At 39.2% G+C, this 26,943-nt stretch overlaps 1 protein-coding gene across 1 annotated transcript; it reads left to right on the top strand.

The window, feature by feature from the left end:
• The first annotated feature begins 1,055 nt into the window (after positions 1 to 1,055).
• zpld1a (zona pellucida-like domain containing 1a) lies at positions 1,056 to 12,951 on the top strand. Its single transcript, XM_054626527.1, has 11 exons — positions 1,056 to 1,063; positions 1,582 to 1,695; positions 1,824 to 2,044; positions 2,676 to 2,857; positions 4,396 to 4,468; positions 4,992 to 5,089; positions 9,335 to 9,415; positions 9,517 to 9,688; positions 10,465 to 10,567; positions 12,006 to 12,049; positions 12,685 to 12,951. The coding sequence occupies exons 2-11, from the start codon at positions 1,590 to 1,592 to the stop codon at positions 12,844 to 12,846; spliced, it is 1,242 nt and encodes a 413-aa protein (XP_054482502.1). The 5' UTR covers positions 1,056 to 1,063; positions 1,582 to 1,589; the 3' UTR covers positions 12,847 to 12,951.
• The last annotated feature ends 13,992 nt before the right edge of the window (positions 12,952 to 26,943 follow it).

Below are 26,943 nucleotides of genomic sequence, written 5' to 3'. Positions count from 1 at the left end.
CTACTCTTACACCCATTCCTCTCAAGGTTGCTGCCTCCCCCCCCCTCCTTTTCATCTTTTACACTAATAAGTGTTGTAGCTGCTACAAGAATAGGCACAGCTCAGAGGAGCTGTATTTAACATTCTGAACATGAATATAGGAGCAAACAACTTTAATATATGTGAAGATATATACACAATCTTTTGTTATGCAGCTTTAACGTTTCCTGGTGAATCTTTTGTGTTAGTCTTCTTGAAGGCAAGGTACAGGATCATGGGCTGGCCGTGGCTTCATGTAAATGTGCCTATAATAAAATAGATGATTATTGATTCCAGAAAGTTACCCCCAAACCAACTGCCAACTGTTAAAAAGGTGTTGACATCACATATACTGCCGTCCATATGGAAGATGGGACAGCGAGGACTGGCTAATCCCTTGAAACTCCATGAACTTTGATTTCTTTTTCTCTGCTCTCTTTTTGTGGTGGGAGTCCTGTGACCAGGAATCAAAGTTTGGGGATCAGGTAGGAGGTCGGCAGCAGCTCACAGCCCCACCAAGCAGATTGCCTGCTGCTGTGCTGACTGAGGACTGCCGCACACAAAGCATGAAAAGTGTGGATTCCGGGGGCCGAGAGCCCGCGTGGTGGGCTCTGCAATCCCTGACCGGCCCGGGGAGAAAGGAACGGCTCAGTCAGCAGGCCAGGGCCACTGGAGCGATGAAAAGATAATTCTCCCCCCCACCGCCGTTGGACCTCATGCGGCGTCAAACCATTTGTGAGCAGTGACACAGCCAGATTGGGCCGAAAGGATATGAGTGGGAAACTTCAAAACCTGCTCATGTTTCTGTGAACGTGAAAGGATTTGTATAACACATTCAGATTTGATGGACTTTCCCATGTTCACTCTGGACAGCCCTTTTTTGTTGACATGTTCAAATAATGAATCTCTTATGTGTAGATCCCTTTTTCCCCCCCTGCTCCCGAGTCCTGTTTCTAGTTGTCGGGTAGGGATGCTGTGCAGACCACTCCATCGTCTGTCCCAAGCTTATGGAGAACCGCTGACTCGTTGGCTTCCAGGAACCAGGGTGAGTGATTCTACATTACCTAGAGCAGCGATCTGTCTTTTTGCCTCAAGCTGTCAGGAACACCGTCTGCTGTCAGAGCTAGAGACGCTTACTACAAACTTGGTGCAATTACTCCTTTAATTTACCTGTTTCCTCAGGACTGAAAGTCTGTCCGAGTCTGTGACTGACAACGGTTCTGTGAAAAGAGGTTATCAAAGGACAATGAGATGTGCACACAGAGATAAGCCATTATACTTGATCAGCAAATTATCCAGCATTATTCCTTATAACTTTGCTGCCAAAGCTGCAAAGTTTTCAAAGTTAATTACATGTGACATGTGTCTGCTTTGATTCTGCTAGGCAGGAACATGAAAATGTTCCTCTGAAATCAAAACTGTTGCAAGATAACAGAAATTTCTGAGGAAAGAATATCTTCTGTTTTTTTAGGACATTTTTTTTAATATATGAAGTATTTCACTTTCTGTGTGACAGAAAGACTGTGTTTCTTACATTAAGTGCACATTCTTGCTCTGTTTCAGGTGCTGAAATGGAACATATATTTCTGATTTTTTTACTGTTTAGTAAGGCTTCATCAGTGGGAGCCCAATTCAATGGATACAACTGTGACGCCAACTTTCACAGCCGCTTCCCTGGTGAGGAACTCAACACTTTTTCTATAAGACTAACTGAACGGAATTTACATGCGAATGTCTCCTTGAAGTAAATTTCTCCACAAACTGACTCTTTTTAATGCACCTGTCTCTGTGTGTGTGTCTTGCAGCGGAGAGGGATATCAGTGTGTACTGTGGGGTGCAGACCATCACCCTCAAGATCAACTTCTGCCCTGTCCTCTTTTCTGGCTACACAGACACTGACCTGGCCCTCAATGGTCGTCATGGAGATGCCCACTGCCGTGGTTTCATCAATAACAACACATTTCCCACTGTAGTAATCTTTAGCATCAGCCTGGCGACGCTGGAGTCCTGTGGCAATTCCCTAGTGGTAAGAAAAGCAGGAATGGTATAATTTCTTGTTTAGCAGATTTTACAGTATTACTAGAAGCATTACTGACACTATTAATGTAGAGTTAGATTTGAAGCTTTAACTGTTGTGCTGCCAGAAATACTAAATAACAATAGCTTTGAGAAAACTGTATCAAAGCTGATGAAAATATAGTTGACTGTAAAGGCTGGGTAATGTACAGTTTAATTGCTGAAAAGTGTCATAAAATGACTCATGTCTTAGATGACTTAAAAGTTACCTTTGTAAAAAAAAAGCCTCCCAGCTGTTTGTAGAAAAAGATCAGATGTGCCTTTATTTCAGCCAGGCACAGGATCCATGTCTGGATGTTGACAAGTTGTATTTATCCTGCATATCTCTGTAAAGAGGCTGCTGTTGGATCCTCAAGGCTGTCAATATGATAAGTAAAAAAACAAATCTAAAACAGTTTAATGGAAGTTTAAAGTGATTCAGTTCAGAGCGAGCTGTCTCTCCCCCATGTTTTCTCTGAGTGTTTAGCTGGATGCAACGAGCAGGGATTGAGTTAGGTCCGGTGTGCCCACATTGAGATAAGGCTGGTCGGTGAGCCAGCCAGGAGGAGGAGTGTTACTCACACTGGTGTTGTTTGCCTCAGGTCTCGACGGCTCAAGGACCCAACGCTTATGGGAACCTGTCGCTGGTGCAGATTGGAAACATATCAGGGTATATCGACACACCGGATCCCCCCACCACCATCAGCTACCTGCCAGGTCTGCTGTACAAGTTCAGCTGCAGTTACCCACTGGAATACCTGGTCAACAACACACAGCTGGCCTCGTAAGTCTAACTTCCACTTTGCGATTGGTTTAAAAGTGCTCTTGTCGGGTGTTCCAGAGAGTCAGCAAGCCTTAAATGAGTTCAACTTATTTACAAATGGGACAAGAAAAAGTAATTGAGGGACATTTTGTCTACTGAAATACAGACAAAATACCACAACTAACTTTACAATTTAAAGCACTGCATTTCGAAAGGTAGTCTTTTTAAGAATTTATATTGTTCATTTTTTTCCCACTCTGTTTCAGAGAGGTGCTAGGTAATCTGTATGCTAATTTCTGAGGATGTAGTTTGCAAAAAAAATGCAATTTTGAATCATTATGCAAACATAGTGAACAAAATAAAAAATACCTCCAATGCATAATTAATACTGTCTGCACACTACTACTGAATTGCTGTCTCTCTGAGTTTGTCTTCCATGATGGACAAAATGTTAAGTATAAGTATAATGCATTCAGAGACAACAACACAAAATGTAACCTAAAAAAAAACATGGAGCTGGATAAACATGTCTCTGACAGAGTCGACAAAACTCGACCATTCTCAGCTTCAAAATATATTTATAGGGTTTAGGTTGTGTCAACCTCCTGTATGTAAAAAAAACTGGATCAGGTGTTGTAAGGATTTTCCAGAGACAATATATACAACATGGCTAAATTCAAATGAGCAAATGTTGACACAAAATTTTTAAACCGAAGTTTAATGTGCTCAGTATGAAATTCAGATCACACCAGTCTCAACATGGCAACAGCTGAGCCGGTGTCTCACAGCTAGCGTTGCTCACAGCCTAAACAATGCAAACAACTGCAACAGTGTTTACCTGAGGGAGAGTCAGAGGATGAGTGCAATGCATCAGGATAACACAGAGGGTTGGGACAGTGTTATCAGCTGTAACCACCGTATGAGTGCAGTGCAGAGCTGTTAGAAAACCAGTGGGGCAAGCTCACATGCACTAACATGATAACACAAGATGCAGCACGTTTGTTCTTCTTTATTAATTCAATTCAATTCAATTCAGTTTATTTTGTATAGCCCAGAATCACAAATTTGCCTCAGAGGGCTTTACAATCTGTACACATGCGACATCCTCTGTCCTTCCATCACATCGGCACAGGAAAAACTCCCCTAAAAAACCCCTTTAACAGGGAGAAAAAAGGAAGAAACCTATGGGAGAACGACAGAGGAGGGATCCTTCTCCCAGGATGGACAGAATGCAATAGATGTCATGTGTACAGAATGAGCAGCATAACAGAGATACAACACATTCAATGTATATGACATAAATGATTCATATAATAAGACTACTTATAATAACAGCAGCAATTATTACAGTAGAATTATAGCCATGAAAATAGGGATAGTAATTGTGAATACTAGCAAGTAAAGAGTACTAGCAAGTAAAGAGCACCATTTAGCTTACAGAATTATTTTCTGATAAAAATAAATGCTCATGCCAGCATCAGGCAAATGTCACTTAAAATATTGGAATCACTTTCAAAATGTTTTGGCAGCTTTGTTTTTTTTCTTTATCTTCATTGAAGGTCAGCAGCTGCAATCTCAGTGAAGGAAAGCAATGGTACTTTCATCAGCACGTTGAATCTACTGCTTTACAATGTAAGTTCACATCAGTTGAGTCCAAATATCTGTTATTTTACTGCACAGCAGAGGACCTTATATTCTGCTGCACTGGAGACAAAGTAATATACCAAAGCTGTAATAAGTCAGCCAGCATCAAAGAGCATCCAAAGCTCTGCAGCTGTGTTAAATCAATCTACACCTTTTTAAATCTGCAATTTCAATGATTTCTGAGGATGATGATCTATGTACGAGATGGGAAGGATACCAAAGGTTCAGAAACGCCTTTATGCTGCCAAAGTAGTCAGCAAATGACCTTTAATCCTGTCATTAGAAAAGATTATACTCAATTTACCCTCAATTCATGTCACACCATACGCTACATTTTTTTCTCAGTTTGAACCAAACACTAATAAATCGGATAGTGTGGATACCAGATAATAAATATGATGGGATTCATGAAGTTTAGTGAAAATGAAAAAACATCATCCTCAACAGGACGAAGGGAAGGAGTCCGGAAATGTGACAAACTTGCTAAAATGCTACTGTTGTTTATGTACAGGACTCATCATACATTCAGCAGCTGTCCATCCCCATGGCAGGACTGACCCTGAAGACACGAGTGTTTGCAGGCGTAAAAGCTACTAACCTGGATAGGAGGTATTCATTCAACATCTAGCCATTCCATCTGAATGAGTCACTTTATACCAAAACTACAGTTTTTTAGAGGGAGAGTAGGTTACCAAATCACTTTATGTTGTCCATTATTAAATAATGCCATTGGTACAAGCACAATGTAAGCAGCCTACACCCATACTGACCATATAGAGCAATACACAGGGCTGTTAATTGACACCTTTGGGTGCAACACAATTTGAAGAACAACTCCACTGACCTATATTTAGGTGATATAGAAGCAGAGTAGGGATTTATGGCACAACTCCACCTTCCTCTAATAGTTTTGACCTGTTCTTTACTTAAGTTATGCAAGATCACAGTAAAAGTAAAAAAAGAAAGTCTATAAATGAAACCAGCCCGCTCTATAAATACGCATGAGACAGAGAAAGCATTAGGCTTTTAACTCTTCTTTAACTCTATTTTGTTAACCTGAGAAGAACTTTTGTGTTTTACTACTCCAGTTTATGACACATATAGTGCAGGGGTGCACTGGTCTTGAAAGTCTGGTCTTGACTCTGACTTTGATCTTGGACATTTTTTTCTATCTGATCTCATGAATTCTGACAGAGTCTCTTTAAGACTTACAAATTGTGGAAAAGCATAAAAACCACATCGTACAATACACTGCTGGTCCTCTATCTCTGTGATCGCTGTTGGAAATACATTCTGCTGAGTCCGCCTGACCTCTCCAGAGAATTTGACCAAATCCCCTGATGTTCTCTGAGTAGAACAGGTGTTTTTAAATTTGATAATAAGTAACCAGCAGCAGCACCTTCTTGGAAATCACTTGAATTTTGTGTTATTGCTTCTAAAAATGACTTCTATCAGACAGACTTATCTCCCCTTTTGTTTTGAACGTGACATGATTTGACTATGTGAAGCCTTTGTATCGTGGTCATTCGATCTGATGGTGGTTGGGCGAGTGACTTTGCCTGAAGGGTGGGAGTCAGCACAAGGGTACTACACAGATTTTAGGGGAAATGGCTCATTGTTTATAAACTCAACCTTACTTCCTTTGTAACCAGTAATAAATAAGCTATGTCTATTGTTTGCCAATTTCCAACCCTGTCTCCTAAAAATATGTTGGTAAACTACAAATTTGCAACAGCAAATCCCTTATGAAAGTATTGCAAATTATGTTTTCTATTAATACAATGACAAAATCTTGTTAATTAATAATCTATGAATATGCAAGTATTGCTCAATTCATAAATTGTATTGCTGGAAACAATACTTTCTTCATTGAAAAGGGCACTCTGAGTGTATGTGCTCTAGAGGCTTCAATTTTCCACATTACACATTTGTAAATTGCACATTTTCCCACAAACATCACAGAAACCCTACTGGTACTTACAGCTTTTAAACTGGGATTTAAGATGAGCAAATATTTCCCCCTTCGGCGGATAGATGGGAAAACAGCCTTTAAGTGTCACAATCCAAGTGAAGGAAGGTTCAGTAAAACCTTTTTGAGTGGATGGGGACTTTTATTGAAAAAATCATAAGTAAATAAATGTCCCGTTATGTACTTTATTCAACTTATCATTATAAGACGGTTCGTATGATATCTTATGAAACCTTACTCCTCATCTGTTGTGCATTTTCCTACCAAAGCCACTAACACGTGTCAATTTGTACTCATAACATGCACAATGTCTTTAAAAATAAACTTCCGTCTTCACAGGAAACAACTTAGTTAGGTTCAGGCAACAAAACTACTTAGTCAGGTTTAAGAAAAGATCATGAAATACTTATGTTTCGGAAAACAAAACTACTTAGTCAGGTTTTAGAAAAAATCATATAATACTTAGTTATGTTTCGGAAAACAAAACTACCTAGTCAGGTTTAAGAAAAGATCATGAAATTCATATGTTAGTTTTCGGAAACAAAGCTACTTAGTCAGATATAAGAAAATACCGTGAAATACTTTGTTGACACAACCCCTTCCATACGAGAGTTACGTCTCTTTTCAGAGATGTTTTTTTATCATCCCATATCCACTTTGCTTCAAAAGCTGCTGCCCGTCTGTTGCAGTTCATCGAGGACACATACTTGGGCGCTTGACAACTAGATTGACTGCCTCTTTGCTGCCCGTGCAGCCATTTCATGCTCTTTTTGCAGTGCCCCATGTCCCCCAGCCAGTTTCTGTTCTATTCCCGCCCATGCTATGCCACAGCTAGCTCATAAAAGAACTTCAACTTTCTTTTCGCCTACCACCCTTGGCCTCTCCACCACCTACGCCTCCGAAGCTTAGTCCCAACCGGTAAATATGTTGCCATCCTGGACTCTTCACACAACCATCCATCCCTTTCCAATTAAAAAATCACTAGTAGGCCTTAAACTAACCTGGGTCCGTTGACTTGCTAAGGAAGTGAAAGAACACTTTATGATTGACCCATTTGCTCAACCTCTATTTCCTAACTACTGTATCAGCCCCATCTGTATCGCAAACAGGAAACTAGGAAAGAAACCTATCATTTTTTATCTATCTGCACCCTACGGCAGTACCATAACGCAAACAGCTTGATTCTGAGCGAAGACTTCACCTTTTCACTACTCCACCATTAATCATGATATCTCCCTCATCAAACTCGCCGGAAAGGGGTTATGGCTATCGAAAGCTGACATCCCCAGTGCTTTCAAAGTTCTCCCTATCCACCCTGACCTTAAAAGCAGTCCTTAAACCTTCGACACCCTGTCAGAAGCCCTCTGCTGGATCCTGTCTTATAACCATAAAATTCCATTCCTTGTCCATCTTTTGGACGATTGCCTCATCATCTGCCCTCCCTCATCGCCACCTGCCTCCAGTTTGGTCACCCTGACTTCAGCTTTTTTTCCGAACTTTGAGTTCCACTGTGTGCAGAGAAAACAGAGGGCCATCCACATCCCTTGAATTTCTCGGAATCACTCTTGACATAAAGTCGATTTAGGTTTTTACAGCCAACCGAAAAGCTCAACCTCATTGTCCTTCTATCCTCAAATTTCGGCACTGACGTTCAACCTGTAAACCCCACCCTTTCACCGCTGATTGTAAACTCACAAAACTCATTCATCGATAGCCTATCGCCCTCAACTCTCTCGTCTTACTGGACAGCTTGGAAGAGCTTCTAGTACTTCCATGACCAGTACAATGTAACCTTCCCGTCGTTTCGATCTGGTCTCCATGACCTGTTTTGTTACATTGGCTCATTGGCCATCAACACACCTGCATTAGCTTCTTCTCCAAACTCTTAAACGGCAGTCCATGCCCGGCCTCAAGCCATCCTCAATTAGCCTCTCTTCTTAAAGGTCTTCTACGTAAAGAGCCCACACAAAATAATGGCGCCTTCCCCTCACTTTTGACTTCGCTCCAGATACAGCAATCCTCACATTGTTCTAACCTTGGAAGCCAGGTTCTCACTGGGCCTATTTTGGTTTCCTCAGATGTTCTAAGTTCCCTGCCTCAACCCTACAGTTCGACGTACACCGCCATGCCTGCATATCAGACCAAAACCAATCAAACCAGCCAACTAACACCTGTCTTCTACTCCAAAATAAGTCATCCCTGACTCCATTAGAGCTAACTACTTGTAATTCTGGAAATCGCAGAGCTTATTACCAACAGATCCTCTCTTCATCTCAGAATTCAGTCACGTAGCTATTAGATTCTGGTTCCATCAGCACTTCTGTTACATTTTCTTCTCATCTAGCATTTCTCCTGCTCTTTACTCTGGACACTCCTTTAAGATTAGAGCTGCTATCTAGGCCTCCCCTAATGGTGTCCGAGAACACCCTATTCAAATCCAGGGTCACTGGTCCTCTCAAGCATACCATCGCTACATCCGCTCAGATCTCAAAGAGCTCAGATCAGCTCAGTCTTGTCTTAAGTAATTGGGGTTTTGGGGGTTGTTTTCATTAATCATTTTTTTAACGCGACCTGTTGGTTGTGTGGTCCTTTCTAGTGGAACTAATGATATATACATGTAATGCTTCCTACACAAAAAAAAGTATTCAAGGCAGCAAGTACATTTCTATGCAATACATACTTGGGAAAAACAAATAAGTAATATATAGATATAGTTTTTAGGAGACAGGGTTGTAATAGATCTATCCATTGAAACAATACAAAATTAATATGCAGGAGGGGTGAGCAAAAAAGTGCCTGAGTAGCCCTTTACATCTACATTTACATGATCTTGATTGCATTTAAATCCATCAACTCTGGATTTACTAATCTCTAATGCTAAATAGATGGAATGTTCTAATGGACTACTGCTACACCACACCCTCTGGAAACCCCAACGATGACCTCCGCTATGATCTTTTCTTTAGGTAACTCAAAATTAAAAACAGATCTATGCTTTTGTTCAGATCTTAAATTTGTGTTGCTCTCCTTTCTAATTACTCTTTATGATTTTGCCTCCCTGAGCCAGCTGTGAAAAAGACCCCCAGACCGCCGTCTTTGAAAATGGGAAGAGCCAAATGGGCCGCTTCGCCTTTGAAGTATTCCGCTTTGTAAAGCACAAGAATCAGAAGATGTCCACTGTCTTCCTACACTGTGTCACCAAACTGTGTCGAGCAGATGACTGTCCAATGCTCATGCCAGTGAGACTAATGAAGGACACTTTCACACATAGCATGACAAACTATTAGGATAAAATATAACACACATATGTTGTCAGTATGCATTTTAAACCAATCTACAGCTCCATTCAATTCTTTCACCACTGATAACTGGACAAAATCAATAACCAAGTTAGCATGCCAGGCCACCCATAAGTTTCTAGGGACAACAAAATATGAATTTTGAAGTAATCATTCAGGTAATGATAATTAAATTCAATTCAGTTTATTTTGTATAGCCCAGAATCACAAATGACAAATTTGCCTCAGAGGGCTTTACAATTTGTACACATGCGACATCCTCTGTCCCGGAACCCTCACATCGGCACAGGAAAAACTGATTACCATATTAGTCCTGGTAACATGATTACCAGGACTAATATATTATCTTGAGGTGTTTACTGACTTTCTGGACATTTATTTACAGTCGGATATCATTTATTTAATTGCACATAACTCTTATAGAAACATGTACCTTCCATTGAGTAAATCTTCAGATTTTTTCTGCCAATAAAAACAAAAACGTCTGATATATTTATCAGATGTTAGTACAGAGCAGGCCACTTATATTCCTTATAGCAGCTAGGGTCTAATTGGAATCTATAAAAAGCCAGAGCAATGGCATGATATATTGTAACAGGTCTATCCTTCATCAGCACATATTCCACTTATCCCTCTTTAATTTCTTAATTGTTGACATTGCTGAGAAAAAAAGAATGAGTAAGTGCAACACATTCTCTCTTGACCATTTTTCACAGATCTGTGGCAGCAGGAAAAAGAGAGATGTCATAGAGGGAAAGGAATCAAACGCTGCATCTGGGAATGCCATCCTGACTGCGGGGCCAATCATCACTCGGAGTGGTACAGTTTCTGATATTCTCTCACTGTCTGTTTCCTACAACCACTTTTATCCTTCTGACATAATCCAAACTGCACTGCTACTGCCTGAGGGGCCTTTTTCTTCCTACGTGAAACCCAATACACGAAGCCAGGCTCAGATAACAGGACCGATTTATCCCTGATTTACCCCACCCAACCAGATTATTTGCTAATGTGAGTGCTTTACAAATCCAGTCTTAAATTTCCCAAAGTGTTTGCAGCCTTATCGCAGAAGTCCCATTAATATCCCAAATCAGCCAAATCAAGCGTTAGCATTGGCTAGGCGTCCCTGCCTGCCGAGGTCCTGGTAACTACTCAAGGTCAATGCCTGACCTGAACCAATCATCTCTGCATCAACCAGCTACACGGGGCAGTTCTTGTCCAGAAGAGCAGTGGGATTCATAATAACTGTAGCTGATGGTGTTTTCCAGCAACGGTAATCCTTACAGCCCTTGAGGCGGACTTTAGCTAGGCTTCCACCGTTGACAGATATTCAAACAGACAGTCTTGCTGAAGAAGAGACGCCTCATGTTGACTGTGTGTCCCCAGAATCTTTTTTCACCCATACTCGTTTTACCTTTTGCTTTTGTTTTTTTATCACTAAAAAGCATCATTACAACAAGTTCTAGCAACAAGTCTGTGTCCGAAATCGCATACTCCTCGCATACTGCGCCCTACAAACTTAATTTGTGTACTATCAATCAACATACTTTGGTGTGAATACACAGTAGTATGTATCTTTTCGGACACTGCACTGTAATTACTATGAGAAAAGGATGATTTGTGAGCTGAAATATATAACACCTCGCTAAGTTTAATCTTATACTTACTTACATTGAAGAGGTATTGACTTAACAGAGCTGTCTGCCATTGTCTGTTATGAGCATTGTCCTCACTACCACATTGCATTGTGGGATGTTTATGACTGCATGGTGTCCAGTGTTTGCGTACCATGATATTTCTCTTAAAATAGTATGCAGTTTGCATCGGACATACTAAATAGCATGTTAGTATGTCCTTTTTGACACAACCTCCGTTTTGCTCCATATGGCACGATAATCTTAATAATATTTTGATGCTTGATCTCAAAATCTGTTTGGATTTGAACTCTCCTGTAGTCTGAGCCCAGATTGAGCCCTTTTAATCCTTTCAAACTTCACAAGTCTTTTTCTTTTTGTGATTTTTAACAGTTCTATGAATTATTTATATCTGCATTGATTTTCAGAATGTATATCTTAAGAGTGTGTCAAACCTCAGGATGTTGATTGATGGTGATAAATTATCTGGACCTAGATGTTTAGAGTGCTCCGGAAGGCATCCTGTTGACTCATGTACTGTACAAGAAATGAACAACACACAATTGGACAGTTAGGTACTGTATTGCTGTTAACCTTAAAGCCCTTTACTTTTTTTTTCACAGATGAAACGCCAACCAACAACTCTCAACTGGGTAAGCCCTCACAATTTGTGCATTATGTTGCAAGATAACTTTTAAAGGGGTGTTGTCTTTCACTGATATGGAAGTGAGCCATTTAAAATAGTAAAAGTCTCCAAAAAAGGAAAAAGTCTCACATTCTCTTCTGTACAATTATATCTTATCATCCTGTCATGTTTGATGCATCTCGTGAGTTACATTAAGAGCCCCTCTCCCCCGCCTTTACTTATTGTGCTTAAATTAGTTATTTTGCTACACTATACCAGAAACTATTACATTCAGACAAGAGTCATGATTGCAAGTAAGCGTAGTTATTATTTGGTTGAAAAAAAAGGTGCAGAAGTTGCTGCTGTGCTCCAAATGTAGCATGTATTATCACTTAGTTATATTCTGGTCAACTTTAGTCCTTTGTCAATGAAGAAATTGGTATATCTGCTGTGATGATGGATTTTTCTTTCCCCTGATTGTTGAATGTTTTAGCATTTGATTCCTGGTGTTTAAGTTGACTGAATCATTTTCTGCTATCAAGCACCACTGTAGTTGAGCTGGAAATATCTCAGGAACAAGAAAAACAAACCGTAAAAAAAAATTGGACTGTGAAATGCAGATGCATCAGATTTAATTGCCTCTTTGTGTTTTTGCTGCTCTAGCCAATCTGAAAGCTCCAGTGTTTCAGATGAACACAGTGACAAGCGCGCTCATCTCCGGCGTGATCATCCTGGGCGTCATGAGTGTTTGCTTCTTCATCTTCTCCCTCACTCTCCTTAAAGGCAAAAGTGCTCCTGTCAGCACCCTGTCTGGAGTCCGCAACCCTGCCTTCAACTGAGCACATAAAAGCAACTCACTGCAGACTTTCCTCCACAACCGACAATGCTCAGCGAGTGGCAGAGAACATAATGTAACATGATGTTATAGCATGTAGTCATTTTTACAGGAGAATTAAAGCTAAATGTTGACATAGGTCTGTGCAATGTGCATTAGTGTAGAAATAAAGCAGGACTTTTTATATGTTGTTCTGTACTTTGTGTTTCAACCATGTAGCAGGCCAGGCCTCAACCTGCCTGTAATTATTTGTCATGCAGCTTTGACCCACATAGCGGGGAGACTCATAACTAAATTCAATACCTCAGCTATACAGCTTTCAATTGCAGGGTATAGGATCAATTAAAAAGGCCTACAGTACATTATAATAGTGCATGATCTGTTGGTAAAACTAACACCTCCTGCCTTCAGTGAACTAACAGAAAGGCTTGGATATTAAGCTTAAAGTTTTCTCAACATAAAATCGTACTTTTAAAAGTGTATTTATATAATAATTGGAATACATCTTTAATTTATTAATATTGCTACATATTAGATAGGTAGTCTTGTGATTAATCATTTCAGAGGTCTGTTCTACCTAAATATGTAATTCACTCACTCTTTAAAGTTTATGCAATGTGGCAGAAATTAAAGTACCCAATGTAATTGTGTATAACGTTCCCAAACTGTGTTCTTAAAATGCCATTGATTATCTATTCCTGAAATGTACAAATTGTGCATATTGCAAATATTTCACTTTGACTTGTAATTAAAACATGCCCGGTGTCATATTTCTAAACATACAGTATGAATTTACTCATAAACCCGACTGGAGAATTTTAGTGAAGACAACAGGGAGAAAGACAATGAGGTATTTCAATAAAAATAGAAAAGTCCAGATCTCCACCTTGGGAGAGGTTCATCATAGATTTTAGTTTGAGATTGGCCTCTAATATAAAATAAAGACAAATGCTACAAGAGCTAGTTAGCTAGCGTACCTGTGAGAAACTAAATTTGTCAAACGATTATAAATCCTAAGGAACACTAAGATTGAGTCCTAAAACACATTTGGGTTAACAAACATAAAAACATAGATTAAGTCCTAAAACACATACAGTTTAAGGGACATAAAGTTTCACTAGGTGTACTATATGGCCAGAACTTTAGTAAGGTATTGTAACTAAGGAATCTAATATAGGCCTAGCCCTCTAAGAGCTTTAGTGATTGGGTTTATCCCAGCGATCAATCACAGTTGTTTAAATTTTCTTTGCACCCTTGTGTGTGAGTGAAGCCAATCCAAAGGGTCCTAAACTTTCATTCCAATCGAACTTTCGAACCAATCGCTGGGGCGAACACATTCCAACACGTCTGATTGTTAGCATGTGAATCAGACGCTTCATAATGCACTTGTTGAACAGAGCCAGGTCCAAAATCTGCCTCATCCTGCCTGTTTTCTTTGGTGTAAAAAAATTGCAAAAACCACTAATTCTACTCTCCTGGAGGGACGTGTGAGATTGCTTCTCTCTCAAGAAGATCCACCAGCTCTGTCAGCAGGGCTGCTTTATTGCCAGAGATTATATTAACATTTCCACCACACCGGGTGGCTATTTAGCCTGCATTAGTGGACTATGACAAATACCTTGTGTTTTGAGTTTACAAGTGTTATTATACGGTTTTCAAATAAACTATATTTTGGTGGATTTTGGGAGACAAACCCAAATTTTTCATCTACTGAGGAGCTGTCCATTCAATTCGATTCAATTCAGTTTATTTTGTAGAGCCCAAAATCACAAATTACAAATTTGACTAATACTAATAGTGGTAGTAGCAGTGGGTGTCAGCAAGGCCACAGCAGGTGGCACGATGACAGTCCAAATATAAATGTGGATGTCGATAATGATAACCTCAGTACTGCGTTTATTTTATTATTAGATTCGATTGGCTTCTGTCAGTGTGTACATAAACCCACTGACCTGGTCCATCCCAGATTGACCATCTTGTCGATAGTGCTGCAGGCTCACTGCGAATGACACTAAACTCTATTGCCCCTCTAAAAAAGAAGATAATAAAATAAATGAGGTTTGCTCCATGGTATAACCCTAACACCCACGAATTAAAGCAAACATCGCGAAAACTTGAAAGCAGATGGAGCTCCACCAATTTGGAAGAATCTCGGTTAGTCTGGCGGGACAGTCTTAAAATATGACATAAGATTCTAACTATTTACGAGAAATTGAATAATCTCCTGCCCTCAACCAGTACCGATCGATCCTCAAATACAGCAACCTTAGAAACAGCTGTAGAACCTGAAATATATTTAGATGGCTTTTCTCCCATCGGCCTTCAACAATTGACTTTAACTATTTCTAAGTCTAAACCTTCCACCTGTCTCTTAGACCCGATTCCAACTAGGCTGCTTAAGGAAGTTTTACCTTTAGGTAGTAATTCTTTATTAGAAATTATCAATCTGTCTTTACTAACCGGCCATGTACCACAGGCCTTCAAAGTAACTGTAATTAAACCTCTTCTTAAGAAACCTACTCTTGATCCAGAGGTGTTTGCTAACTATAGACCTATATCTAACCTTCCGTTCCTCTCTAAGAACCTCGAGAAAGCAGTCGCAAATCAGCTGTGTGATTTTCTTCATAACAATAGTTTATTTGAGGATTTAGAGTGAATCATAGCGAAAGACAGCACTGGTGAAAATTACCAATGACCTACTAATTGCATCAGACAAAGGACTTGTCTCTGTACTTGTTAGACCTTAGTGCTGCGTTTGACACCATTGACCATCAAATCTTATTACAGAGACTGGAGCATCTAATTGGCATTAAAGGAACCGCACTTAGCTGGTTAAAGTCGTATTTATCAGACCGATCAGTTTGTATATGTAAACAATGAAACCTCGATGAAAACCAAAGTCAGTCACGGAGTTCCACAAGGGTCTCTTCTTGGACCTATTTTATTCACCTTATGCTTCCTTTAGGGAATATTATCAGAAAACACTCAGTAAACTTTCATTGTTATGCAGATGATACCCGGTTATATCTATCAATTAAGCCAGACGAATCCAACCAGTTCACTAAACTTCAAGCATGTCTTAAGAACATAAAAACCTGGATGACCTGCAACTTCTTGATGTTAAACTCTGACAAAACTGAAGTTATTCTACAAGGCCCAGATCACCTTCAAAATCAATTGAAAATCCCTGCTTATATCTTCCAAATTACTTTTTATCCGATGTTGTAACATGGGGAAATCGACCTTGTCTCTGACCATTCTGATGCTAATTATTCAATGGCAGCTGTGATATTTTGGATTTATGAGGAAGTTGCAGTTTAAAAGCAAGATAAATTATGAATTTAATTTAGTTTGGCTCAATCTCTGGTTCTCTGTACGATGAAGAAACATTATCCAAGAAAGTCAGGAAATACACAATCCGACTTATGAGGTAACCTATTTCGCTATAAGCAAATAAATGAGTTTATAACAAAATTAGTAACAAACAAACAAACTATCATTTCTAAGGATTTTTACTTTATTTATTTATATTTATAAAGTTTACTAACAAAATGTATATCTTTATGTTAAACATGCAAAAAATTATAACCTCAGCTGTAAAAGGTGTATTCATCTGCTTTTGAGAGATGCTGCTTAACCAACCGTTCAACATACAACATTAACAGGACAAACAAAAGCATGTGTTTGGCTTTAGGCATAGTAAATAGGAAAAGGTTGCAAAATTAAAAAAGTAAACTATTCTCTTATGTGTCACTGTGGTCACTTGAACAATTGTGACCAAGTGTGTGGTTGCCTGTGCTGGTATACACTGTTTCTGACAACACCCCTTGTCCCATTTAGGTCAGCATCTTCCATTGCAGTAAGGGACAACAATGGAAGCTTCATCAGTACTTTAAGGATGGAACTATTCAGTGTAAGTTGAGACAGAGATGTTTTATGATAAGGTGCTGGCTGTAAAGTTAGTCTAACACCGCTAAAGCTTTCATATTCCCATGTTCTATCTAAAGGAATTCAGTGTAACTGGTTATATCAACATTTGGTAAGTTGTTTTTCCTGTTGCATGTCCACATGAGTTTGTTTTGTTACAGGCAATAAATAAAGTGGCATTCATGCAAGTATTTTATTTTAACATCTGTAACAAATAGGGAAAAAGTCAGACATGTATTTTATTCATTTATACTATCAAATCCGATAAATTAAATTGACTTTTTTTCAAAATCAAATCAATTCTGCATTAAAACTCCATTTACTCCATCTAAGTCATATCTCTATGATAGTGGAAATCCTTTATTAATTAGTGATACCATCAGTGATCAATACACTATTAAAGCGGACTAACTAACCTGTCTGATGAATTGGTGCACAGCAACTTTACCCACAAGACCTGGAAAAGGAAACTAAGCTCACCCTTATATTGCTCCTAATGTGTTTTCTCTCGTGTAGCATGTACCTGGGTGGCTGTAGCTGTACTAGAAATGTACTGTATAGAGTCATCTGGAATGCAAGATGAACAGCGAGAACCTTTGCACAAAGAGATGTTATAGTAGAAATGCTGCATGATATGATTAAAAGCGTAAGTGTTATGCACTTGTGCTCTTTGGCTTTGAAAAGCATAAAAAGAAACAAGTAGTTTGCCGTGAGAATCTACAATGATGTATTCTGCTCTTTCAGCTGTCAAAAAGTGTATTTTGGATGTTTTAGGTTTTGTAGCATGTCACATTGTGGGGACTCACCTTCCTTAAGGTAATTTCAGACCTAACAGGAATAATCTGTGCGAATAAATCATACAGCAATTTACAAACCAGATCCCATCTCTGAGCCTGTCCACACTAAATATGAAACTTTTGTATTTGGCAGTGCAGTGGAGTTTTTCTTTCTGTTTAGGCGTCTGAGAGTTAAAAACAAGTCAACCAATAAAATAATGACTTTTGCTCATGCAATCAAATTTGTTGGGACATCAGTATCTGCTCATACCATCTCACAACATTATTATTATTAAAGACAACAGCCAGGTGCGTGCCAGCTGTCAAGTCAGAGAGCAAAACGTTTTTTGACCACAGTGAACAAATATTTTTTGCATGGCTAAACGCCAACAAATATGGATTTAAGCAGAATATTTATTTATATTTAAACATTTTGTGAATTCTGGAAATGATTACATCCATATGTTTTCAATATATTTGGCTGGAGACAATTACAGAGAAGTGAAATTAATGCTGCACTGCTATGTATGAGAGAGAGACAGAAAGAGAGAGAGAGAGAGAGAGAGAAGGAGGACTATTGCACAACATGTTTCTGTAAGTTATAGATAACAATAATTCCTATGTCAATGTTATGAATGATGCTTCAAATCTATTCGCTAGCCTACAGCCCTCATGTTATTACCGGCAATGGAGACATAAGAACATATGAGCTCACTGTCTTTCCTCCAGAAATCCATAGATCTCCCTGGAGGTATTCTATGCTGACCATTATAAACTGAACATAAAGCCTTGTATAAGCCATGTATCACAAAATAATAAACACATATAAATATGATTCAGTCAGGTCATTAATGATAAAAAACAAGTGCAATAAAGCTCAGCATTTACATCTGTTACAATAAAGTGCTTGATAGGAAGTGCGACCACATTTTTCTATGCAGTCTTGCAAACTTGGCCCGTCTCCAATGTGTAAAGTTGAATGTGGGTATATTATAGTAAAAACAACTTATGAATCAATGATTGTGTCACAGTGCATAACTTTTATTGTCTGTGAAATAAACAGACATAAAAGGCCTGGTGTGAAAGGTCAATTGTTATGTCCCCAAAAGTCATAAAAACATGACTTTGTGTGTGTGTGTGTGTGCGCGTGTGTGTGTGACACAAACATAGACATAGAAGCAGACATACTCGTTAAATATGCATTGAAACCAATTGAAACTAATGGAGAATAGCTCCTCAAGCGACTGTGTTAGCCTGCTGTATGACTTTTATTAGTACTTTGGATCTTTTACTTATATGGAATATATACAAAAAACACAGGACTTTTGTCCAAGAGGACGCGGTTATGTCCCGTGCAAAACTGAAAGTAAAGTCGTTAGTATTGTAAGTGTTGTTAGTCTCGTCAGTTGCTAGTCGTTAAACCTAAGTGGTTTTGTTGACTAAACCTATCTTCCTTTAAAGACAGAAGTTTATGTAATGACACTATGCATGTAACAAACGTATATTGACACATCAGTTTAGACTTTAAAAGTATAAACCAATTAAGTTGCTGATTTTCATTTAAAATTCAAACCCCCTGCCGGGGTGGTTTCCAGCCCCTCCCCATCTGTGTATCTTTGGGTGTGGTCCTCCTGGCTCTCCTCGTATATTGACGAATCAATTTCCGAAGCAAAGGGGCACTGACCAAGCGTCTGTTTTTGACTAGTAAAACAGTAGTCCCATGTTCACAAAGACTATGATTACAAAAACTTACTTTTTAGCCAATTGACCCATTCTGTAATAAGCCTCAGAACACTTCCACTAAAGCATATTGAAAATTTTAGTCGTGGCCACAAATTAGTTAATAAGGTCGGTTGTTCTTTTGTGCCTAGTTGGGTTTAACAAATGAAATCATCATTAAAATCATAGCAAGTAATGTGCACCTTTTTGTCATTCACAAACATACCACCCAATCTATCCTTGAATGTATCTGGTGTCTATAAACACAGCTAATGATAACATGTTTAGATTTTTCAACATCCATTTCCATACTTTCAATAATCCTTTTCTCATGTTGTGGCATATCCTCATCATGAGGAATGTTTTGGATGTTATTTGTGTTTGTGTGTGTGGGGGCTACATCCTGTCTGGACCAATGTATATGTTGTGTTGTGCATTGTCCGTGTTCACATGATGGGATGTTTCTGATGTCTTCCAGCGGGCCTGCACCAATGCGTAACCATATTAAACTGTGTCTAAGGGCTGTCCTTCACTGGCAGAATGGGCCTAAAGGTCGGTCCCAGGAGCTGAGTGCATAATGAGCTGATGATATAGTAAATCAGGAGCTAAATAAGTGCAGAATGTGTGAGGAGGTCACTCCCATTGTCTCAGCAAATGTGTCTACAGGTGTTGGTGGAGTTGTTGAGCTAACTAAGTTCACTGTGTTGCATGCTCTCCTCTCCAATGCCCTCTGCAGTCTCTCTCCAACCACTCCTACTTTCTGAAATTCTGCGAACAGCTCTTGACATCAATGTACTCAATGTACTCAATGTCATATACAATAACTAGTAACCTTGAAATAATTACTGTTTCCCATTCATTTCCTCAGTTACAATGATGAAAACAATAAGACAAAGAAGACAACCCGATGATTCAATTTTAAGGGGGTAAATGATGCACATTTAAAATTTAAATATAAAAACTATATGTTGATCAAATCTAAGACGTATAAAAGAATACAGGGTAAGAAACACTAGGATAAACACAGATTTGCACACACATGAGATAATCTACCAAGTGTGAATTCAGATACATTATGGAAAAACAGAAACAAATAACTGAATGTTTGTTACTTACTAGAGCTTTGCTGCAAATTCTCCACAACGTGCTTTCAGAACAACTTCCACAGACAGAGTCCGGACACTTCTAAAATGTTAACATTTGTTGCAGAGATAGATGACGGTAGCATTGCAGTCGAGGCTCGGCTCTGATATCAACTGAATGTAAAAACTGCTGTAGTCTTGTTTCCACTGGACTGTAATGATGACACAAACTGTCTTTACATATCTTGCCTGCAGTGCTTGTATGGTTTCCATAGACACAAACTATGTATCTTTGTATCTAAATGCAGGTTATCATGTGTTATCATATCATGTTATCAGGTGTACAGTTTAAAATGTGTGAAATGGCATACCATCTGTTGATCTTATTGAACTAAGCCTTTAATAGATGTTTCACTAGCAAGGACCACAACACAACCCTGCATTAAGAAGGTTTGATAAAGTGACAAAGTATAGGAGGTTGAGGATGGATGAACAGATGTGAGGAAGGGGATGGACATGGAAAGTTGTCCAATTAGGTCGGACAGGGATGGTTCTATGTAATCCAGTTACAAGCCACAGTTGGTACCGAGGAAAACGGAGAGCGATGGAAGAGGTTTGCGCTGGGATGAAGGGAGGGAAGAGTGGGTGGGTGGTTGCAAATATATGCGCAGGGGGAGGGATGGGGTCGGGGGGAGAATGGATTAACAGGATGCAGCAATGGTAACCTTGCAAAATTGATGGCATACAAAGTGAAAGGGGAGGGTAATGAGATACATCGCTAATGGAACACTTAGGCCCACAGTCTACGTCCGGTGGGTCAGACTAGGTGATGAGAGATGTGGTTGAGGCCTATAGCCCTGCACCCGAACATTAGTTAACTTAATTTCATGTTAATAGTTCCACTACATCTTTGTGTCATCCCTTGTTCATTATTTCATCTACCAGTGATGTAAAGAAAAGAGGGCCAGGGTTCGATCACGGCTATGGATGGCCCCTCATAGTGAAGTTTGAATGTTCTTGCTGGGTTCTCCGGCTTCCTCCCACCGTCCAAAGACATGCAGCTAAGGTTAATTGATGCCCGTAGGTGTGAATGTGAGCATGAATGCATGAACGGTCCAGGTGTACCCTGCCTTCGCCCAATGTCAGCTGGGATTAGCTCAAACCCCCTCAATATCCTAAATAGGATAATGGATGGATGTTCAAGGATTTCCTCAAAGAAGCAACCTTAGATGATGTTGCAATCCAGTACAATGATAATGAGTGAGGAGATGTATCTATTCTCCACTCCTATGAGTTAGCCCATGACCCATTGAAATCCCTATAAAAACCATTAGGCATAGTTTTACAGCAGACCTAAGAGATTCACAAACACTGAAAGGGCGGCTGTGGCGTAGTGGAGAGCAAGGTAGTTGGGTCGGTGGTTCGACACCAGGCTTCGGCAGTCGATGTGTCCTTGGGCAAGACACTTAACCCCAAGTTGCTCCCGAAGGCTTGCCATCGGTGTGGACTGGATGTTGCATGAATGTTAGTTAGAGTCTGATGGTGGCTTAGATAGTCGCTTTGGATAAAAAGCGTCTGCTAAATGACTGTAATGTAATGTAATGTAATGAAACCACTAACTTTCTATACAACATGATTGACTTCACACTTGGCTAGTGGGAAAAAAACGCATGCACCAAGATTTTGGCAATGAAAGCGGATGCCAGCTTAGCAGCTAACGGTGCTCACAGCACTTATAGTGCAAATGTCTTTACTTCTGCGTTGTGAATGTATTTTTAAGACACACTTCGAATACGTCTTTACAATTGTTTTTATTGTCTGTCCAGCAACAGCTAAACCGATAACAGGCTTTTCAGAGTTTGTCTTCCACACTGACCTCCAACATATACCTGCAATTGTGGAAACAAAACAATGTCTGGATGAAGTGGCTGCTTGCTCATCGCCTTCCCAAGGGAGTTCAAGGCAAAGAGGAAGCCCCACCCAATGAACATATATACATTAATTATCACTAAAACTAAATAAAGTAATTAACATAAATAAGATTAAATAAAGTAAATACAATACACTTTACATAGATTAAACAATCTAACGTACGTGTTGGACATTAAGAAAATAATACAACAAGACATACATAAACTCACATACCTGCAATTGTGGAAACAAAACAATGTCTGGATGAAGTGGCTGCTTGCTCATCGCCTGTACAATATACATAGCGTTCCTTAGCTTTCAGCTAACAAACACAATGTTCGCTAAGCATGCTAACAGTACCTATACGAGCAACACGCTACAGCAGACACACCTCTTCATCACATGCAGGTTTACACAAATACAATATTTGGCAACACAACAAACTAACATGAAATCATTAAAACAACATTATATAACACGTACACTAACTTCTGATGTTATTTACAACTTAAAACTAATAAAAGTCAGAAGAGCGATAAAAGTGCGTACCTTCCCAAGGGAGTTCAAGGCAAAGAGGAAGCCCCACCCATGGAAGCGCGGGTAATGTCATTGCCAAAATAAAACTCCCACTCCACTTCCGCCAGTACTCGCCGACCCCCCCTTCAAAATAACAGTGTCTACTTTAGTAGCTGCGGGAATTTACTGTTATTCAATACATATCAACAAAATACTACCACTACACAAACAACAAAGTGCTAACAGAGCTAAAAGTGTTTACTTGAGAGGGAACAGGAAGGTGGGTGCTATGCAACTCCCAACACTGTCGGACGGGTTTATCAGCCGAAACCGCTGTGTGAGAGCCATACAAAGGGCACACAAAGAAGCACACACGGCCGGACGGAATGTTCAATACAGTTCCTTTAAAGAAGATAGTAGCTACGGAAACCATGATGGATGTGGTTTAGCAATTCAATAAAATGTAATTCAACGAGGCTTCATTATCATGACCGTAATATTACACAGCAATTCAAACAGGACAAAGCACAGTCTCCAAGATGGAATCAGCAAACACAGTGTCAACATGTAAAAGCCTGTTTTAAGTCTAAGTCTGTACTTTGTAAAGGTTGTTCTATGATTAAAGTCAGTCCCTGTGCTCAGATAACCTTCCACACTGTACTGTATTAAAGGGCCAGTTAGCACTGCATTTTGTTTTGTTTGTTTGTTTTTGTTTGTGCGTTCCAATTGGTGATATAGTTTTGTTTCTCATGTGTGATATAATTTGGTTGACTCTTATGGACCTGGCCAAATTCTGGTAAAGGGCACCCCATACTACCATAGAGGAGAATTGTTTAAATGACGAGTCAAATAATTTGAACCAGATTTGAATTGTAATTTGATTGGAAATTTCAATTTTCATTGCATAGAATGCCCTGCATGCTTTCTCTCTCAGTTAATTTATTGCTGGGTTAAAGCTTCCAGTGGAACTTATTTTGAATCCTAAATTATCTTACACAGTGCACATTTGAAAGTCTGCCTTTTGATGAAAAACTTGAGATTCAAAACCTTGTGCCCACAAGCTGCAGGATATTTTAATAAACCAAACGTTTAGAAAATAAAAATCTTAGATTTAACATGGAGTGGTTCTCCAGGAAAACTGCAGGCTTGTCAGAGAAGAAGCTTTTGCTTCCTGTGTGTGATACTTTGGTCACAAACAGAAAGAGCAGCAGGAGAACGTTGGTAAAACTGAAAGCACATACCAATAACGTATTGATTAGTATAACAGCCAGTGGAGGAGAGCTAGTATACATGGATTGAGTTTATGTATGAACCGGATTTTCAACTGTGTTAACTGTGTTGGAAACCAAATGCCCAGAGTAACGAAATGCAGGATGGGCAAGTGATAAGAAGGTTTAATTATGAAGCCAAGTTGTGGTAGACAGCAGACCAGGCTGGGTGAGGTTACATAGGGGGAGCATGCAGGATGATCCTGAGGGACAGGTGAGGAGAACAGTTTGAGTCAGGCTCCAAAGAAACACAAGGAAAACATAAAAAAAATGGTGATCATTGAAGCATAAAATACCATCTTAGGTGAGAAAGGAGGGGTTGAAAAACCAGGGTAGAAGTACTGCGGGCTGATGAGAAGCAGGCATGTAGTCTGGGAAGGCTGATTAGCTGGTTGCCAGGAGGACCACACCCAAAGATACATTTAAGATTTCAATATAACAGAATTAACACAAATATAGAATGAAAGAATATGGTTAGAGTTAGAGAATATATAATCTCCGTCCACTGCAATCTTTGTCTTACCTGTTCCCACTTGATATGGAAATAGAATGGGTGTGCCATCATTATGGAATGTTTTTAATGTCTGTCTGAGGAGTAGGAGGTAAGATAGAGGTCCAAGTGAGGAAATATAAAGATTTAAAAAAACAAGATGCATCCTCTGTGTGTAATTGCCCAAAGCCAGTCATGCCACACATGTCCACTAGATGTCACTGGTGAGTTTCTGTCCTCTGTTGACCACCTGATTGTCCCCTTATCAGGCCCTCCTGCACAGCTGCTTCTCATTTGCTCTTGAGCTCCTCTATAGTGGACAGTTTCCAATATGTTGAGACCAGGCTGGTTGTTGTTACATCTGTCTGTTATCTTTTTGGATTACCTTCTTGCAAGAATGAGGCTTTCAACAGCCTCTGTGAATCACCTTTCATACACAGACAGGTCTTTGGTCACACAGAATTTACACATCAGGAGAATTAACATGTGTTATGTGTTTTTCCCACATTAAGGATTTACATTTACAGTAAGTGATGAAAATATTGATAGACATACAAAGTGAAATGTTGATGTAATTGTTAGTTCTGGGATTGGAAGCATCTGAAAACACTAAACGAAAACAAGTTGGATAGTGTAAATGTGTTTCTGCTGGGACAAAGCCACTAAGAGTCACTGAACAGAAGGAATAAATAGCAATGGTGTATTCTTAAAACAGAACTTTAGAAAGTGTTATTGTTATGTCCTTTAAAAATAAAGTAACAACCTAATAATTAAATCAAAATATAAGTCTGGTAATATTAAAAAAATGACTTATTGTCAACACAACATCTCAACATCACCATGTTGCCAGGAAGTAGTTCACCAAATCTTCAGCTGAAAATTGCTCTTAATAAATGTACTTCTTCCAGTTTTAGTAAGGTTTACATAAAACAAAAGTATGCTACTGAATATTCACTAAAAGCATTGTGAACTGTGTACTTGTAACAGCCTACAGGGCTGTTGGTTTCTAACTACTGTGTAGATTATGGAATCATATTATATGTATGTCATATGCCGATGATTTTTCATGAGTTCACATTCTTCCAAATGTTGACCATGACAACTCTGAATACTATTGACCAAAGCTGTGTGATGACTGTTATCAGTCTGCTGAATTTCTTGCTAAATTTACCCAAATGTTCCACTTGGGAGTAGTTAATTCATTGATATTATTTGCTTTTTGTGTCAAAGACCACTCTTCAACTGAATGTCTTGGGTCCTGCTGATGAGTCCTTGAGCAAGCACTGCAGTTTTAAAATGGACTCTGGCCTCTCTGTGGAAATATGCCTGCAAAATACAGCAATCATTAAAGTATTTTATTATTTCTACAGTGTGGAGAAGCTGAAAAGAACAGAGAAAATCTATTCCATTGAACATCAATAAGATTACATTGAAATCTACCATCACTGCTAGAATTGGGAAAAAGCTCATGAAAGGTGTAACGCGCTTATAATACATTTACTGACTGTGAGCTTTACCAGAAAATAAAATATAAATGTATACTCTGCAGTATAAGCTACTGGGTTTAGCTTTTGTAAATCTCATATTATGTCCACGATAGAAAATAATTACGTGAATCTGTGCTATAGCACCTTGCATTAGGTTAGACTAACTTCATTGCCTAATATCATTTTTTTCTTAAAGTTAAACTCTGGTGGCAAAGGTTATCTAATTTATGTTGTTAGTGTTTTTGTCTGCTGCCCCTAATAAAAAACAAAATAATTATAATGTTCCTCTAATAAGTCGCCACTCACTTGTTACAATCCTGTGATATTGATGCAATGAAACTTACCCTGCAGTTGTTCAGTGGTAGCTTATTTACAGAAACTCCATCATGCATTTGGGATATTTTATATGATAGTATTTGTATTCAGGACCCAGTGTCTGTTTTTGCTTCTCCAAAATAAATTGATAGCTGTTTTAGGGAGAAGTTTATCAAGGCTAATCAATACCAAAGCACAGCTGGAGGCCATTAATATATTGATAACGATAATAATACAAGTAGTTTAACATAACCTCAGGTAAGGAGCTACTCAACAGCACGTCTGTTTAATACCAATGAGATTTTTTAGGATAAAGGAGATGCTTTTTTAATAATAGTTAACTGATGCTCTATGGAAAACGTTGCCTTGAGGATGGGACAAACAAGGCAACAATGCTGCCTTCGGGTGCCGCTCGTACACTTTTCAGAGGAGTCGTGAGTAGAAGAGTAGTAGTCTGTAACTTCGCACATACCTGTTCTCTTCCCCTTGCTGTCATAGCCTACAGCTGAGTTTGTGTGTTTGCTAGGTTGTGCTGCTGCTTCCATGTTTGGTAATGCTCTCAGAGACACCTGAGATCCCGAAAGCCTGTCCCTGACCAGAATAACACAAA

Source organism: Anoplopoma fimbria, chromosome 24 (genome assembly GCF_027596085.1).
Source record: "Anoplopoma fimbria isolate UVic2021 breed Golden Eagle Sablefish chromosome 24, Afim_UVic_2022, whole genome shotgun sequence".
Taxonomy (NCBI): domain Eukaryota; kingdom Metazoa; phylum Chordata; class Actinopteri; order Perciformes; family Anoplopomatidae; genus Anoplopoma; species Anoplopoma fimbria.
The sequence above is the reverse complement of the archived record's forward strand: the minus strand, read 5'-3'. Positions and strand labels throughout refer to the sequence as shown.